The sequence below is a fragment of the Phaseolus vulgaris genome, chromosome 3 (genome assembly GCF_051622355.1).
Source record: "Phaseolus vulgaris cultivar YP4 chromosome 3, ASM5162235v1, whole genome shotgun sequence".
In the NCBI taxonomy this organism is placed as follows: Eukaryota; Viridiplantae; Streptophyta; class Magnoliopsida; order Fabales; family Fabaceae; genus Phaseolus; species Phaseolus vulgaris.
In genome coordinates, this window is record NC_143500.1 from 54,888,824 (window position 1) to 54,906,669 (window position 17,846).

Genomic DNA, 17,846 nt, shown 5'->3' on the forward strand with positions numbered 1-17,846 from the left:
TAATTGAATGAATTTGCATTTCTTCAACTCTATAGTTGTATTCAAGTTAAACATTTAATTTTATCTTCATATAATAGTTTATTAAAGTATCTTGATCATTGATGTTTTTTATACATTTGTTATTTGGTTTTAATTTATATGTACAACACATGATTAAATTAATACAAGAACTGAACTAAAAGTGTGAGAAAAATGAAATAAAGATTGTGAATAGACACTTATGCTTCAACTGAAGATTAAATAGAAACAGCATATGATGATGATGATGTGATAGAAGAAAAATATTGGTTACCTACCAAGACATGCTTTATAAATTATTACAAGATAAGCACTAGTTTCTTCTCTGTCCGAGGAAATAATAAACACAACCATGTTTGAATTAAGGCAACCATAATTAATAGCCAAATTTAAAAGTTGTTGCTTGTCTTTATGATTAAATATGTAATTGAACAGTGGTGGTTGAATGTTAATGTTTTATATTCCAACAATGGTTGAAGTCACATAATGTTTTGCAGTTGTCTGAGACGAGAACACAAGTGTGTGGCTACATGCACATTATCTCTACGCACCTTCTAACAGTACCTCTACTGTGTCTGTGGGGTACGTCACTGCAACCACCCACTGCATTTTTCATTCACTCAAAACCACGCACTACTTTTCTAACCAAACACATTATGCAAATCATATCAAACATTTCTAATTAACCATCATAATATATATATATATATAATCAATAATATAACTTTATAACTCAGAAAGTTCAAAATTAATATAATAATAAATCATTTTTTATGATATTTCACTTTTTAAAAGCTGCCTAAAGGCTGTAAATTTTCTAGACACGTGTGTCATTGAAAACTCCAAACTCTCTAATTGATTTGATTCCACTTCTTAGGATAGAAGAGAGCTTTCGTTTGCTTTATTTTTTTTATAAAAAGAATTGATAAAATAGAGAAAAAAAATTATTATTATCATTATTGGCTGGAAATAATTTCATGAGCAGATGGGGAGATGCATTTTTGTGATATTCAAGTATCGAATAAAGGTTTATGAGTACATTTTAATAAGAACATAAATGATAATATTACTATTATGACGATGATTGGATTGAGGATAATTAAATAAATGCGTTTTTTAAATATTGTAGGTAAAGTTGTACAACAATATCTAAAGTAAAAGTTTTTATATAAAAAAAATAATGTATGTAAAATTTATGTCTATAAGTAAATAATTAATTTTTCTTTATAAGGATAAATGAGTTTTACATGGAGGTTGACTTCTTAAGAGTTGAGTTATGTATGCTAAATCTTCTAGTGTCAGGTTTTATCACTATGCAGATTTTTAAAAACTCAAGTGATGTGTTTAAGTGAAATCACTTTGTCTTTTTATTATTTAATTAATCATACATATGTACATTTATGAGCATATTGTGAAGCATGTCATTAATGTTCTTAATAAGGGGTTTCATAATTCTCAAAATGTTTTTACATTTTGTTGTGACTTTCACTTTTCATTTTCAATACATGACATTGAGGGAAAATGCATTATTTTGCGTGAAGTAAATTAATGTTTTCCTTTTAAAGAAGTTTGTTTACTCCTTTTGACATTTTGCATGTTTAAATCTTACAAGAGCAACACCTTCAAGAGCCTTCTTTATGGGAATTCACTTAGGTTCATAAAGATATCACAGAAAGGACACTACAACTTATAAGTCCCATAGGTGCAACAAAAGATTCAAATAAACTAAGCTTTCAAGAATGGTGTTCTTGGTTGGTCTTTGGTTTCTTTCTAGGTTGAATGTGGTTCTGTCATGGGTTGATTTTTGGTTGAATCAAGGGCTAAGATCTTGTATAAAGGTTGTGGAACTTATGTGAATGAAAGGGTAGTGATTATCAATTTCCTTTCTTTGGTTTCTTTACTTAAGGAGAAAAGTTGGTGATATTTCTTGAAGGTGTGGCCACTAGTGTGAACAAGATGGTTCGGAGTTTGTTTTTTATGATTTTGTAAGCTTGTTTCGTCTTACCTTTTTAGATCAATTATGAGACAATGCAATTGTCTCTCATATATTTTTTGCGCTTGTCATAACATGAACTTTAGATATTTCTTCTTCAGAGAGAGTGCACAAGAGGATATGTCTAACTTTGGTGTTGAGTTAGTGTAATGCCTTTTCTTTCTCATTCCATGATTCCTATTCAGTAAATTTTTCAGAGGAATTAAGAATAGGAGAGATATGTTTTTTACACAACAGTCAGAAGATCCACGTTGTTGAAGGAAGGATGCCATCCTTAACTTTCATATATCATATTCTTTCCCTTGAACATCCTTAACTTTCACAGTCATCTCAAGCAACCTGCTTAAGAGCCTTTACTGTCACAAGTATTTGAAACCTCTCTAGGCAAGATTTATGCATCTCTTCAAGTATATGTATTCTACACCTCTCTAGGTACAAGTATTCTACACCTCTCCAGGTACAACCATTCTACTTATCTCCAGGCAACTAGTCTCAATCTCCCACTGAGATCAATACCTCTCAACAAGTGATAAACACTCTCAAATTGAGAGCAACAATGAAAGTGCACAAGATTATCTTCACACAGTGAAGGATTTACAATATATGACTCACTCCCCAAACAATGAGTGCTCCAAACAACAAGTATCAAATACAATAATAGTAAAACCATTGACACTAAGAATATGATCCCATTATGTAAGCTTGGTATTGTGTGTTGTCTTCTTCATTTTCAAGGTCTTTATATAGTGTTTAGATTATGATAGTTGAAATTTTGATTTCTTCTATAGGCTAAGAATGAAAACTCTTGCTCTAATTAAGTATTCTGCGTTTTGATCATGTGAGACAATTACAAATGTTTCTATTCATACCTCAATTATGAACATTGTTGCATTAAGTCTCTTTACTCAAATATCTAATGTAATAAACCACGTTGTTTTTTGTCTTCAATGCCCTAGACACTCATTATGGAAGCTTTTGCTTTGATAGAATTTGTGTGTCTTCAATGTGTATTCACTCCTTTGAATGCTTGTATCAACCTTGAATTATTTTATTCTTTTGTTCCAAATGTGATCGTTGATACTTTAATGCTTTACCCTAATCATATCTTTCATTTAATGATATTGTTCGTCATCTTCTTTTCCTTAGACGTTGAATGTAACAACTTCTGCTTTGATCAAAATCCGCGTGTAAACAATTTGAAAATGTTTCCTTTTAATTCTTGATGTGAACGTTGAGCCTTTAATTCTTTTTAAATGATCTCTTCATTTATCTTTGCAACGTTGTTCTCTTTGAATATAGTAGACGCTGGGTTAGGAAATGTTTCCTTTGAAGTAATGTTCGCGTCTTCATCACATATTTTGTTGATGCTCTTTGAATTATTTCCTTTCTTGTGATTTGTTTGAATGTTGATGTATATATATGGAATGATCTTGAATCACGTTCTTCACTTTGTCACTTTGTCGTTAGACGCTAAGTATGGAAAGTTCTGATATACATCTTAATGCATGTTTCTCACTTGATGATTCTCTTAAATATATTCTTCTATATACATATTCTTCTTCTTCATTGATTGCAAAAGCTTTGTGAAACTTTAAATTCTTCGCGCAAATCTCACTTTACAACAACTTCGTTTTCCCGTTAGACGCTATTTAAAGAAACTTTGTACTTGTTCTCTTTTGCGTCTTTATGTTCTTAAAACACATTTAGAAACCTTTCATGAATAACAATGATTATCATAATCAACATTACAAAGCATGGGTATCACTGAAACAAAATCTTTCAATATCTTTTGAATTATCAAGACCTTCCAATCTCAGATATTAATTCAAAACATATTATCAATATATTCTGGATTTATACTTGGAATAAATCTTAATAAACATAATTTATTTTTAATATATTCCATAAACCATACTTCAAAAAATATTTTACCGTGTGAGATACATGTGTTTTGTTTTATATTCTTCATTGTAAAGCATTCTATACTTGGCTTTAAGCACTGTGTTTTGATATAATCTTAATTTATATGGATTCACATAATCAAAACGAGTTTCGAGAACATTTGATAATTATTCAAACATTTATAGAATAAAAATATTAATCTTGGAAACTTTCCTGTCAAATGATCGTTGTCTGCCATGTTGACTTGATCATCGTCTAACGTGTTCATGGCTTTCAACGTTTAGCATTTGAGTGTAATTTTCTCTAACGTTGTATTGAGCTTGGTCCATTGAGTTCTTCTATAGACATCTTCTAACGAGTTACTTGAATTGACATGCGTTGTGAGACCTTCGTATAACTTTTTCACATTTGAACATCATCTAACGAGTTATTATTGTTGGCCTTGCAAGCCATGAGTAGGAGTTTTGGTTCATTTAATTTTTCATGTTTAGTGAAGATATAATCTATCACTTCTTCATATTGACATTGTCTAGTGCTTTCAGTGAAGTCAAAACTTCTTTGTTTTTTTAGCGCATCATCTGACGAGTTACTTCATCTTTCTTCTTAAAAAGTGTACTTGTGATTTTGTTATGCTTTGCCGATCTAGTAAGTTTTGCACTCTAAATATTGTTGATAGAAATCATAACACATCTTTTTAATTTTATGTTATCATCAAAACATACTTAGAGTCTCTTATCATAAGATTGTCCAATGAGTCAAGGAATCATCTAAAACTAATTGGATCGTCTAGTATCTTAACACTCTTCTACTTTGTGTTTTTCATCCTTCATACATGAAAAACTAATTCTTGAAAGATTAATTCATTAAATCAAGGATAAAAAAAATGTGAATTGAGTTTTGTACCAATTATTTAACGCTCTGAGCTTGTTTTGTCTTGGATTTGTATTTTATGATATTAATTTCCATTTGTGTTTAGAAATCAAATTGGGAATTAATTAAATATTAATTTGATAACTAAAAATATATTAGATCGAATTATATTTTAATTTGATTCATATTTTCTAGTTTAATGACATTTCTTATATTGAATTGATTAAATCAGACACTTAATTGTTCAAAATTGGATATGATTATTTAGAGAATTATGATAAGAGAAATTGTATGGATCTTGAATCTATGAATTGACATTTCATCTTCTTGTATTTCATTTTTCAATTTTGTTTGTTTTCAATCCCTAAACCCCTAAATTAATTTGTACATGAATAATATTAAATATTGAATACAATCAATGTGTCCTCTGAAAATCAATATAAGCTGTGCTCTATATTACAAATTTTTAAAGAAAAAGTATTAATTTTATTTTAAAAAAATATAGTTAATTCGATAAATTTGTGTATATTGTAAAAAGTGAATATAAATTTTTCTCAACTATGGGCATATATACTTTTTCACGTTCAATATTGTCAAGCGTCTAAAGCAATAGGTGAATTGGCTCCATTTCAACTTAATACTTAATATTGTTTAACTTGACCATATACATCTTTATTATTGAAAGTATTTTTCATTGAACTCAAAATTAACACTACAAGGAAAAACATGAAATAGAAACCAATTTTAGATAAAAAAAATAATTAATTGTTATATAATTAAATTAGAGAACATTTTAGAAACTAAAAAAAATTGGTTTCTAAATTAGTTTCTATTATTGTTAAATAGTTTCTAAATTGATATTTAATTAGCTACCAAGGTTTTAACTACTAATTATTTATATTCTAAATTTGGTAGCAAAAACTTTGGTTGCTAATTAGATACCAATTTAGAAAACATTTAACAATAATAGAAACTAATTTAAAAACCATTTTTTTTAATCTTTAAAATGATCTCTAATTTAGTCACTATAGCAACTAATTAGTTTTGATCTATAAAATTGGTTTTTATTTCATAATTTTCTTGTAGTGTAACCATGGATAATAGATTAGTTTAACAACTATTTGCTATTGTTTTTATTAGCTAATCATATATTATTATTATTGAGGTTTAATATTTTCGTAGGTCCATAATTTTGAAATTTATTAATTAGGTATCCACACTAAGAAATTCTCAATCTTCTATAATTTGTTAATTGGATTCTTAAAATAATAATACTGTTTCAATTTTTTATTGCTTCAATCAAGCATAAACTAATTTCAGACACCCAATAACAAAAATTGAAAAAAAAAAATTAAGGATGCAAATCACAAAAGAATGGTTCTAGAAACTTATTAATTTTTAAAAAAAGTTGAAAGATGATAACCCTATTGTTTAATATTGAGATTGATAAACTAGCATTGATTAATCCTTCCTTATAATAGTATTATGTGATGTGATAAAGATGGAGCATTGAATGGTGGGAAAACAGAATATAGTATACGTGGCCCCAAGCCAAGAATTTTCCACACGGTTCTTTTGGGTTTATACTAACCCTGCCCTAGTTCAAACCAAATCATTACCCTCCCTTTTCTCCCTTTCTTCAATTCCTCCAACATGACTCCACAAATTCAATGCTTCATGTATTCTTAGATAATTAAGAAGGTTAGAGAAGATATTAACAAAATTTCCACTAATTTTGATTAAGTAGTCATAAATAAGTGCTAAACTATGAATTAATATTAATAGTGCGATGATATGTATGTGTGTCATGAGTACGTGGATGAGTGTACACACTCTCTGCACTTATGAAGATGTGTGTGTATGTTTTTGTGTGTGATGCGAGGAAAGGAGGGGGTGTGAGTGTGTGTAAGAATGTATGAGTGTGAGTATGTGTGTGTGGATGAGTGTATGAGTGTGTGTTTGTATGTCCGCGTGTTGTGTCTGATAAAGTTTATGTTTGAGATAAATAATAATATAAGTGTTTCAAAAGTTTACATAATACTATTTGTAGATATTTTTAGTATCTTTGTAAAGAATGTTCTCTCATTTGACTACCAAAATGATCTCTCAAAGATTGTCAACATTAGAAGATCTTGAGAAGTGTGTCGAATTTTTTTTATGCAAACAACTTCATTAAAATGAGAGTTTATCATCGTTGCATAGTTCATTCGCTTTGTATGATCTTGACTTTTACTCTATTAAGATAAAAGGAGTTTAACGTAATCTTGATAAGCTATGTTAAGTATCAGAACGTTCCTTCAAAACATTCCTTCAAATAGAAGTATGTATTTAAGTGTTACATGGAGAGAATTCAATAAAATCCTCAACATTTATAAGAACAAATACAATAAAAAAAGACTTCTCTTTGTTTCAAACAACTATCAAAGGATTGCCACAACTCTTTTTTTCACCCCTCTCTATATAAAATATATCTTTGAAGAAGAAAGCCGACGAACTTACAAAGTTATGGACAATTGTAAGTTGAAATCTTAAGATTGCAAGCATAACTCGTTGATAGAGCATTATTATGTTCTTTAGCAACCTAGAAGATTGAACTTCATCTTGTATGTTATAAGACGTAACACCTTTTTTAGTGAACAATCTTGTGGTGCAATCAGATATTTTTCTAACCAACCAAGTGTCTTAGCTAGAGGTGAATATGTTCCAATTAGTTGTTTAGTCAGAAGTGACTACATTTCAAACAATACTTAGTTTTAGCTATGAGTTATTGTATTCCAAACAACACACAATTATTTAGTGAAAAGTGATTGTAATCCTAATAATATTCAATTTTAATTAAGAGTGATTTCATTCCTCGGATTCCAAATAATATTTGATTGTTTAAAAAAAAACATTTCAATTCACTGCACACAATTTACAGGGTTAAACACGTTGCTGAAAAGTTGAAGGTATGAACGACAAATATTTATGAAAAAACTTAAGCAATCATCAAAGAAAGAATATTTTTAAGGTGGTCCATCCTGCATCAGTTGATAGTTAAATGACCTTTCCCCTTTTAAAATCTACCTGCCTCCTCTGGTTTTGACTGTAGCCAAACCAAGACTTTTCAAAAGATTAACGTGGCCTTTAGTTCTTAAGATTACAGATTTTCAACAAAACACCAAGTAGTTAAGGTTTGCCAAAACAAACACGTAACCAAACTTAATTAGAATCACGATGATTTGGATAATTTATTTTTTGTTAACCACGGCACTGAACTGTATCATCATCATCATCATGAAGGGAAGAACATAAATTACAGCGCAAGATTAAAAGAAAAATTGTGTTTTTCTTATTCATGACGCTGCCATATTTCATGGAAAATGTTACAAATCAAGCACTCAAATAATAATAATATGCGACAAGATAGAACCTTTCAGTGGTTCTTGAGATGCAATGGAAAGCTAAAAAATCCCCTTTTTCCAATTTCTTCTATTTCAACGGATATATCCTTCTATTATGCATTCAGAGACTAAGTATGCACGTGTTTGCAAAAGTAGGCGCGTGTGTTTGAGTCTCCAAAGAAGCGTGGTGTGGATGAACAGGTACATGGCAGGGCCATAAATAAAAGTCCATGCTTTTTAATTTGTTATGCAGTATTTTTGTCAGATCTAAAAATAACAGTGGAGATGAAAATGTTGGTAAGGTGGCAATAATGAAAGTTATAATAGAATTAATAAGGAAGAGGAAATAAAGAGCATGGTACCAAACTCAACCGTTTATAATAAGTGGCATGTAATTCTTTTGTAGGTGTCCACATAGTCTTCTCATTGAAGTAAAGTTGGTTGAAGTTGTCCACATTGAGTGAGAAAGTGGCCAACCAGCCCTTCTTTCTCCTTCTCTCATCATCATGCATCATGGAACCATAAGAAAAAAAAATTAATTATAAATCCCACAAAACATAGAAAATTATAAATCCCACAAAAGGTGAAAGGTGGCTTGAGGAAAAGTAACTTCACACAACACAGCCTAAGGGAATTGGATTCTAAGCTCTAGAGAGAGATATATTTGATCCAAGTAGCAAGAATCATGTGGTGCTGGAAAGGGGAGGGAGGCTAGAAAAAGAGGTAGATAGAGGGTACCCTCTTCTTTGCACTGTTCTGTGCCTGTTACACCACTTTTTGGAGTTCTTCTAGCAACCTCTGCCAACACAAACAAGGTATCTTCTCTATGATCCTTGTGTTTTGTGTTTTGTTTTATTAATAGGTTTTGGGGTTGTGCTAAATTTGTTAGTTATTATGGTTATCTTATAAATCTTAAGGGCATGGACTTGTCTGACTCATGATTCTTCCTTTTGCTTCTTAATTTTCATCAACATGGCATTAACTAACCTGGCCTCGGGATCCTCCTGCCATAATCTCCACTATAGAGCCTGTCAGAAGGTTATCTTTTCTCGTTTTTGTTGAAACTGTAGGAGAACAACTCAGTTCCTCTCTGTCATGTTCACAACTTGGTCTTTCTTTCTTCTTCTTCTTCTTCGGAATTGACTAAGCTTTCATTTCACAAATCATGTAGGATTTTCTTTCTACTCAATTTTCCTTGGTGCCTAGAAAAGAATTCTCTTTCCTCTTTTGTTTTGGCGTTTAATTTTGACAATTCCGCTTTCTTTTTGCTTTCATTTTTTTCAGTTCAAAGTTTCGTTCTTTTTCTCACCTTAGATTATACTGATATGAACTCATGTCCTCCTCATATACTCCATACTCTTTCTATGTGTACCTTCAATGATATAGTCATGTACCCTTAGATTGGTGTGTTTGTTTCACGAGTGTCCAGTTAAAAACTATACCGTTTTCTTCTTCTTGCGTCCGCTGCATAAAGGGGCTTTTTCATTTAATTTCGTTCTGGTGGGCTTTACTCTCCATAAATTTCTTCCCTTGGTAAAGGAGAAATATAATATGTACCAAAATTATGATAAGAAAACATGATATTGCCATTCCATATAGATTGCTATATATAGCCTTAGATGATGTTGTCACAGAAGAATGAATTATGCGTGGGTATAGTTGAAATGAATCTCTTTGTTATCTTGTATTCTAGTCCTCGTATGTCTCTTCTCTTTTTTGTTATGAGAATCAAGTTCTTAATTCATCTTATATTTGAAGCTAGCTGAAAATTTTATTAATTCTATAATAGCACCAGCATGCACAGGACGTGATCTTTTGCCTTCATTTTCTGTTTCAGGAAGAGACAGTAATGCTACTGATATGGGAAAGAAGGGGAGTTGGTTTTCTGCAATCAAGAGGGTTTTCACTCACCACTCCAAGGGGAAAGTAAGTAATATAAATGAAATGCTTGATTGAATTTTGTACGCTGTTCTTGCTTGTTGCTATATTTGGCATCTCCAATAGATGACAAAAAGATTAGCCATTTGAGACTGGAATTACAATGAATAATTTGCAGTTAGTGAATTAGGTTCCTCCATGACCACTAATGGATAATTTAATATTTTGCAAAGTGATCTAGGAGGTTGTTTGCCTTTCATTCCAGCATGTTACATCATATTGCTGTTTTATTCATTAAAAGCAAAACTACTTGATGGTGGTTATTTCTTTATTTGAAAGTCAATTTTTGTAGCATGTTTTGTTACCAATATGTCTGACCATCTTGTATAATACAGCCGGATGCAGATAACAAAGGCACAAAAGAAAAGAAGAAAAGTCTAGGAAAAGTAAAGCATGGAGAGACCAATTCATTCATCCCCCTCTTCAGAGAGCCAAGTAGCATTGAGAAAATCTTTGGGGACTTTGAAAGGGAGCAACAACTACTGGGGTTAAGGCCTGCCACTCCTCCTGAGAGACCCAAAACTCCACCTTATGTCCCTCCAAGAGCTCCTTCTCCTAGGCCTCCTTCTCCAAGGGCTCCTTCTCCAAGGCCTCCATCTCCAAGGGCTGCTTCTCCCAGGGCTTCTTCGCCACGAGTTACCAGTACCTCTCCCAAAGCTGCATCTTTCCGGATTTCTCATCACCACAAGGAGGTTGGCTACAGACCAGAACCAACTTTGAGGCACCAGAATGCCTCAGCTACTAAGATCCAGGCTGTTTATAGAGGTTATATGGTAAGCTTTCATGTGTTCTGAATGCCATAACTAGAACTTTGACTTTGTTAATGTGTGTCTCCTTAGGTCTATGTTTATGAATTAAAGTAGATATACTGGTTACAAATAAAATATGAAAATATTTTATCAAAACTTGTTATTGATGCATTCCACCATAACTACAAGTTAGGCTTTGTAAATGTGTATCTCCAAAGCATTTAATACTTTCTCCCTTAAGTAATTAGGATGATGCTGTAAGGGGTAGGTAATGGATGCTTCTCATTTATGCTAGAAAAGCAAAAATACGTAAACAAAAATCACAGAACTCAAGGGTACATGATGAACCCAATGTCTATTATTTCTTTAGGTTCATATCATAAAAATGAGAAATATTAAGTGGAAACTCTATAACATGCTTTCTTTCAAACACATTTCTTACTACTATTTGAAATTTATGGTGACTAGAAAGTGATATGGATCATGTTCCCTACTTAATTAGTCTTGGACAATAATAAAAGATGTGTTGGTAGTATTCCTTGAAAAAATTCATGTTTCTGACAGTGCAGAAGAATAAATAAATAATATAGTTAATTATTCTTCATTTAAATGCACAATATTCACAGTTAAAATGGAATATAAAAGCACATCATGTTGTGTAATTATTTTCTGGCAAAACCAAATTTCGCCATGTCTTTCGTGTCAAGCTTGAAAATTATGTGCATAAATAGGCTGATTACTGTGCTAACTTTGAGAGAATGAATGGGCTAATGAATTAAAATTGAGTCAGCAGTTGCATGAAGAATGCTCCTCCTTGATCCAATAGTTTTAACTGTTTTTTAATTTTATTATGAAAAAAAAAAGATCAACCTTGTGACACGTTATACTTGCAATGCAATGCAGGGAAGGAGGAGTTTTAGAGCACTAAAGGGTCTGGTGAGGCTCCAAGGAGTAGTAAGAGGACAGAATGTGAAGAGGCAGACAGTAAATGCCATGAAGCACATGCAACTGTTAGTGCGAGTTCAATCTCAGATTCAGTCTCGAAGGATCCAGATGTTGGAAAACCAGGCACGATATCAAGCTGAGTTCAAGAATGATAAGGAAGCAGCCAGTATCTTGGGAAAACTCACTGTAAGCCTCTCTAACTTGAGCATGCAATTTTTTTGAGAACATGGGAAAATGGATAAATGCGCGTTGCTTGTGTTGATAAAGAAAAAGTTCAATTGCTAGCTGCTAAGTAACAGGAACTAACTATGGCTTAAGTGTCAAGATCTAGAACTCATGGTTGCTCAACCCATTATAGATGTCAACTACTCTTTGCTAATTTATGCACTTCAATATTAAAAGGCTAAAAATGCCCTTCACTTTGTAGAGTTGCCTTAATGGCAAAGTTGTATTTGATCTCAAAAGTCCTTGCAATCCCTGCAATGTACTTTACCAGCTATTGTTAGGCCTCCTAACACCTTTAAATTTAATGACTAGCTGAGCCATTGGGTGGGTTACACAATTATGCCCTACTTCATTTGTAACCAGGTAAAAATTTTAAAATTGTCAAGTTGTATGTGGCAAATTATAGCTGTTGCATAATTCCTAATCCTAGGAGCAAACAATCTCAAGTTCCAACTTTATCTTTTCAACTATAGAGGTTCATACTCTTCCTTGTGACATCTATCAAGGTAGATATGAAGTTAGTGACTTAGTATGATTTTAATCAATATAACTTGAAAAAATGTGGTGGATTCTAATCTAGTATACCTTTTATTTTAAAATGTGTACTTGCATGTATTTCCAACTGCGTTCATTTTTATGTAAATCAAATCAAGTGATTTTAATAATTTGGATTTTTGGGTGTAGTCTGAAGCAGGTAATGAAGAGTGGGATGATAGCTTACTGACCAAAGAGGAAGTAGAGGCAAGGTTGCAGAGGAAGGTGGAAGCAATCATCAAAAGAGAAAGAGCAATGGCATTTGCATATTCCCATCAGGTACTCATGATGAGAACCTACTACACGTTCCATTTATGCTTTGCTATTTTGATTTCTTTGAAAGTAAAAGGAGAATTAATTCTCCAAACAAAAATGGCATTTTGTGCATTACTTCTATTATTTTCTTTGTCCAATTTTGAATGGGATCACGTATTCTATTAATTGCTTAATTCTTCAAAAGTAGCATTTTAAAAGTAAACGCTTGTTTGGAAACTTCACATTTGAGATGAGAGTTGTAACCATTAGTTTCTTAAAATCACATCCAAGACTTGGAACCAAATACACTTAAGGACAGCATAGTTGACTTTGTGTTTCCTTTGGAATAATAAAATCTCTAAATGTTATAACTTTGTTGACTCTGCCAAACAGCTATGGAAAGCCACTCCAAAATCAAGTCACACCCCAGTGACAGATGCACGATCAGGTGGATTTCCTTGGTGGTGGAACTGGTTGGAAAGACAAGCACCTGCAGCAGCAGCAACTCCACAAGAAAGACAAGTGCTGAAGAATTTTCAACTCACACCTCCAAGACCATACTCAGAGCAAAAGACTAGTCCAAGACCCGGATCCAGCACTCAAAGACAACAGCAGTCTCATTTTGCCTTTGATAACATGGACACTCCCACACCAAAGTCCACAAAATCAACCATAGTGACATCTTCAAAACCGGTACGAACACCTCCATATAGAACTCCTCAGGCAAACAGTTCAGGCTCTGGGTCTAAATATCTGAGACCAAGGGGTGTGGGAGCCAATATATCTTTTGATGTGCCACTGAAGGATGATGACAGTCTCACAAGCTGCCCACCATTTTCAGTGCCAAACTACATGGCTCCAACCCTCTCTGCCAAGGCCAAAGTACGTGCTAGTAGTAATCCTAGAGAAAGGCTTGGTGGGACTCCAACAAGTACTGATTCAAAGAGGAGACTCTCATTCCCATTGTCACAAGGAATAGGGTCTTTCAAGTGGTCTAAAGGGTTCTCAAGCAAGGATCAAAGGGTGCCAGATAAATTTCAGCCACTTGAATCTATAGGGAACGTGAGTGTGGATTCAACAGTGTCTTTGCCCGCAAGGGTGGGAAGAAAGCCGTTTACAAGATTTGTGTGATTTTTTTTTGTTTTATTCTTTTTTAACCATTTTATTTTGTCCATGTTGGTGGTGTTATCAGTTACATTATGATTATGATTTGAGTGTATTGGTGATAGTTTGATGACAGGTATACCCGTTGTAAACTAATAAAAACATAGGAAACCGTGGTTTGGTAACTTTAAATTTTCTTTTCTGGTTTCTCTTTTGTTGGGTGCAGCTGAAATCAAACTACAAAGAGACTATAATTAAATACTATTAACAAAAAAACAGGTTTAGAGCATCTGCAAGAAGAGGCTGATTGAAGATCCAACGGACGAGAAGCAATCCTATTTGAAACTCTCCTCGCTAGCATTCAATTTCTTGGACCTAGAATTTCATCTACTTCTTTCAATTTATTTGTATCAAGCATTCCTAACTGATGATGAATACAAAAAGTCATATGAGTCTTCTTTTTTATCCATGTAGGAATTTAACATGTGTGTCAGACTTACATTAACTCATACATTTTGTTCAACTCACTGAACTAGACTCTTGATATAAATGTCCATTTATATGCAAACTTGCATGTTGATCTATTCAAAGACATTAATATATTCCAATTTTTATTTGTTTTTTTTAGTATAATAATATTAATGGAAAAGATAATGTTGGAACATCATTGGTAGAAGCCAAAAGCACCTCTTGGGAGAAATAGATGCAGCCAAATCGTATTAGGTAAGCAACAGAGATAAAAGATGCTAATACATGTGGAGACACATTAACAGTGTTCACATGGGCTAAGGAAAAATTTCAACAAAGTGGTTCAAGTCTCTGCAGTGAAAGACAATGAGTGATAAGTCTGGACCACTGTGGACAGTCCTGAAGCGGTTAACTAGACAGGATTCAGATTCGATATCAAGAAAGGTTGTGAAGTGCTGAATCATAAGGTTCATAGCAAAGGTGGTTTGCGTAATAAAAGGAGGCAGGGACAACAATTTTTAAAAAGAGAAGATTAACAAACCCTCCAAAAACTCAAGAACGAATTACATTTGACAATCTCTGCAGTGCAGAAAGTCCCTTTATCATTTCCCTTAAGAGCTGCAGTAGCACAAAAGAATCCAGAAGCTGATAAAGAGTTGCTGGATGCTATAAAACAGATTCCAAAGTATGAAATTAAATGCTTTATTGGATCTTGGAACGTCTATAGATGTAATGTGATCAATAGTTTACAAAGCACTTAATCTGGGAGATTTAAAACCCACAAATGTGATAGTACAACTTGCAAACAAAAGCAGTGCTCAACCTTTGAAGATGTCTTGTAGAAGGTTAACTAGTTGATTTTTCCAGCTGATTTTTACATTCTGGATATGCAAGAAGAAAGCTCCACACAAAGTCAACACTAATTCTAGGAAGAGTATTCTTAGTGACTGCGAAAATGAAGATCGATGTTTACAGAGGCACAATATCTTTAGAATTTGGGGATGATTTAATTCAGTCCAGTGAAAAAATATTGATTATGATGAAGCCGGTTGCACTTGAGATGATTATTCATGTGTTGTATGAACAAAAATTAATGTTGTTTTAAATATCAATCCTAATCATCTGATAACTTTCCATCATCAGAAACCCATATAATCTTTTGAGATTGAACAAATATAAAAGTCAAACACTATTATTTAGGTGAATTCATCATAAAAGAAAAATGATGGTTTGACACCCATTACTCCACTTTACATCCCACTAAATATTAATATTTTAATTATTTTTAATTTTAAAAATTATTTTAACATTTTATATTTTGTCTAATATTTCAGACATTTTCTTCGCAAAATGAGTCCCCTTTAGAGCAGCTTGGGATCTTTTCGTTTCAGTTTTGGTTGTGAAGAAAAAGGATGAGAGAGAAAAGGTTTGGGGTGCTGACAGTGATAATGGGGGTTGGAGAGAAAAAGAGTGAAAGTGGGCTAAGAGGTGCAGTGAGTAAGAATATGGGTGTGAGATGGAAAATAGTTAAGGTGGGCTAAGAGGGACAATAATGAAGGTGGGCTGAGAGGTAAAAAAGAAAAATAGAGGTGTGAAGAAGGTAAAAAAGTTCTCCTCAACATTGCATGCAAGGATTACTCCTTTCCTGTACCAACTACATCATATCTAGCAACACATAAAGCTTTGTCAAATCACGATTTTTCATTAAAAAGTTACATATAACTTTTTAAAAATTAACTTTTAATTATCAAAATACAATTTAAATAAACTATAAGAAATTATACTTAATTTATGTAACTACATTTTACATTATATAAAATTGTAGAATTTGAAAATATAATAAAGATTTTAAAGATATTTAAATAATGATTATTTAATTTTAATATTTTAATAAAAGCAATCATTTAAATTTCTGTGTCCCAAATCCCAATGATTATAAATATAATACTAAAATAATATGTTAAATAAAAGATATTATATAAATTAGTATTAACAAAATTATACAGTATTTATAGTTTATTTATATAAGTTACTTTCTCTTAAAATTATATAAATTTTATAAAACTAATATTATGATTGTTTTATATATTAAATAATAAAATTTTAATTTTAAATATTTTATTACCAATATAATTTAGCTCTACGTGTCAAAATATATAATTACTCTATCTTATTAAATTTAATTCGCCTTTTTTTATATATACTACAACGAAACAAGTTAACGGTTTCATATTAAATTAGCATAATAAATAATAAGTTATGATAATATAAAATAATTATTCTATCCTATTTCCATTTTGAAAGGAAAAAAAAAATTGAGAGACTATAAGGTGATTTTCACTAAAGATGAATGCAAATTCAAATTTGCATCTTAGGTCAAATAGATTTTTTTAGATCATAAATGTTAACCATTCAAAATTGTGTAACCGTCCAATAAAAATCTTGGCAAATAAGTTTATTCCCAATGAAACGTGTTATTATAATATTATTATAATAAAAACATTGCTTTGAATTTAGTATAATGTTTTTCATGCGCTACTAATTAACTTTATATAAATTAATGTCACTTTTTTCTTTTTCTTCTTCATTAAAAGTAATGCCCACCACATCACTTGTGTTTTATAATGACTATATTGACACGTCATTAAAACAGTGACAACATATCATAAAGTTTTTTGCACTATTAACAAATTATGAATTAGTATAAGGCATATTTTCCAAAGCAAGTATTACGAAGCTATAAAAAAGTGAATATTAGAAAAACTAATAATATTACCATTATAATATATGGTTGAATAAATGTGTAAAAAGAATATCATAATTAACTTTAAAGTCAAAGTTATAAATATATTTTGAGTATAATTTTTAAAAAATAATACAAAATCTCTACTTCAATATTTTTTTTATAAAACTCAATTAACTAATTTATTGCAATTAAAGAAATTACTCACGAGAAAAAAAATTAAAGAAATAAGATTGTCTATTATTTTGTCCAAACCTCTGCAGAGGAATTCAAAATTTCATAATGATATTTTTATTCATGTGCTCTTTTAGAAGATGTTTATGAATAGAATGATTTGCTACAAAGAAAAAAGAACTTGTTGCCTCCTGAAAATTCCGGTCTTTTAGAAGGATTCTTTTGTCTCAAATTTGCAACTAATGTAACAAGTCTTAAATTAGTTGATGCCAAACAAGTTACTTGTAAGTATGTTTCTCAATATTTAGTTTTGCAAAATTGTTTTGGATCTCTTTCGGGTGAACAAGAGACCCAAGAGTCATGTCCGACCATCTTGCTTGCAGATACAGTTGAATTTACACCGATTGCTATTTTCTTAAAAAAAAAAATTGGTCTCTAAGTTCTAGATTGAAAAGATGGAAAATGAAGAACCATTGAGTGAAAACGATGAATTAGTTCAAACCTCTCATGAGACCGAGACGTCCTCCTACAATTGGAGTGAAATT

At 31.7% G+C, this 17,846-nt stretch overlaps 1 protein-coding gene across 4 annotated transcripts; it reads left to right on the forward strand.

Annotated features, from left to right (window-relative positions):
• Positions 1-8,543: 8,543 nt before the first annotated feature.
• On the forward strand, positions 8,544-14,108 carry IQD13 (IQ-domain 13). Of its 4 annotated transcripts, none has more exons than XM_068610069.2 (6): positions 8,544-8,981; positions 10,004-10,092; positions 10,440-10,877; positions 11,757-11,984; positions 12,708-12,836; positions 13,206-14,108. In XM_068610069.2, exons 2-6 carry the CDS (start codon positions 10,027-10,029, stop codon positions 13,941-13,943), a joined length of 1,599 nt encoding a protein of 532 aa, XP_068466170.2. In that variant the 5' UTR covers positions 8,544-8,981; positions 10,004-10,026; the 3' UTR covers positions 13,944-14,108. The 4 variants fall into 4 exon arrangements, with proteins under 4 accessions (XP_068466170.2, XP_068466171.2, XP_090156057.1 ...); XM_068610070.2 differs by having other exon boundaries at positions 8,610-9,333; XM_090299931.1 differs by lacking the exon at positions 8,544-8,981 and adding an exon at positions 9,061-9,204.
• Positions 14,109-17,846: the final 3,738 nt, after the last annotated feature.

What these genes read in the sequence shown, in the direction of transcription:
- IQD13 (XM_068610069.2), top strand. Translation starts at nt 10,027, where the DNA reads ATGGGAAAGAAGGGGAGTTGGTTTTCTGCAATCAAGAGGGTTTTCACT. An exon ending in GTATCTTGGGAAAACTCACT is followed by an intron (nt 11,985 to 12,707) that starts GTAAGCCTCTCT and finishes TTTTGGGTGTAG; the next exon opens with TCTGAAGCAGGTAATGAAGA. An exon ending in CATTTGCATATTCCCATCAG is followed by an intron (nt 12,837 to 13,205) that starts GTACTCATGATG and finishes TCTGCCAAACAG; the next exon opens with CTATGGAAAGCCACTCCAAA.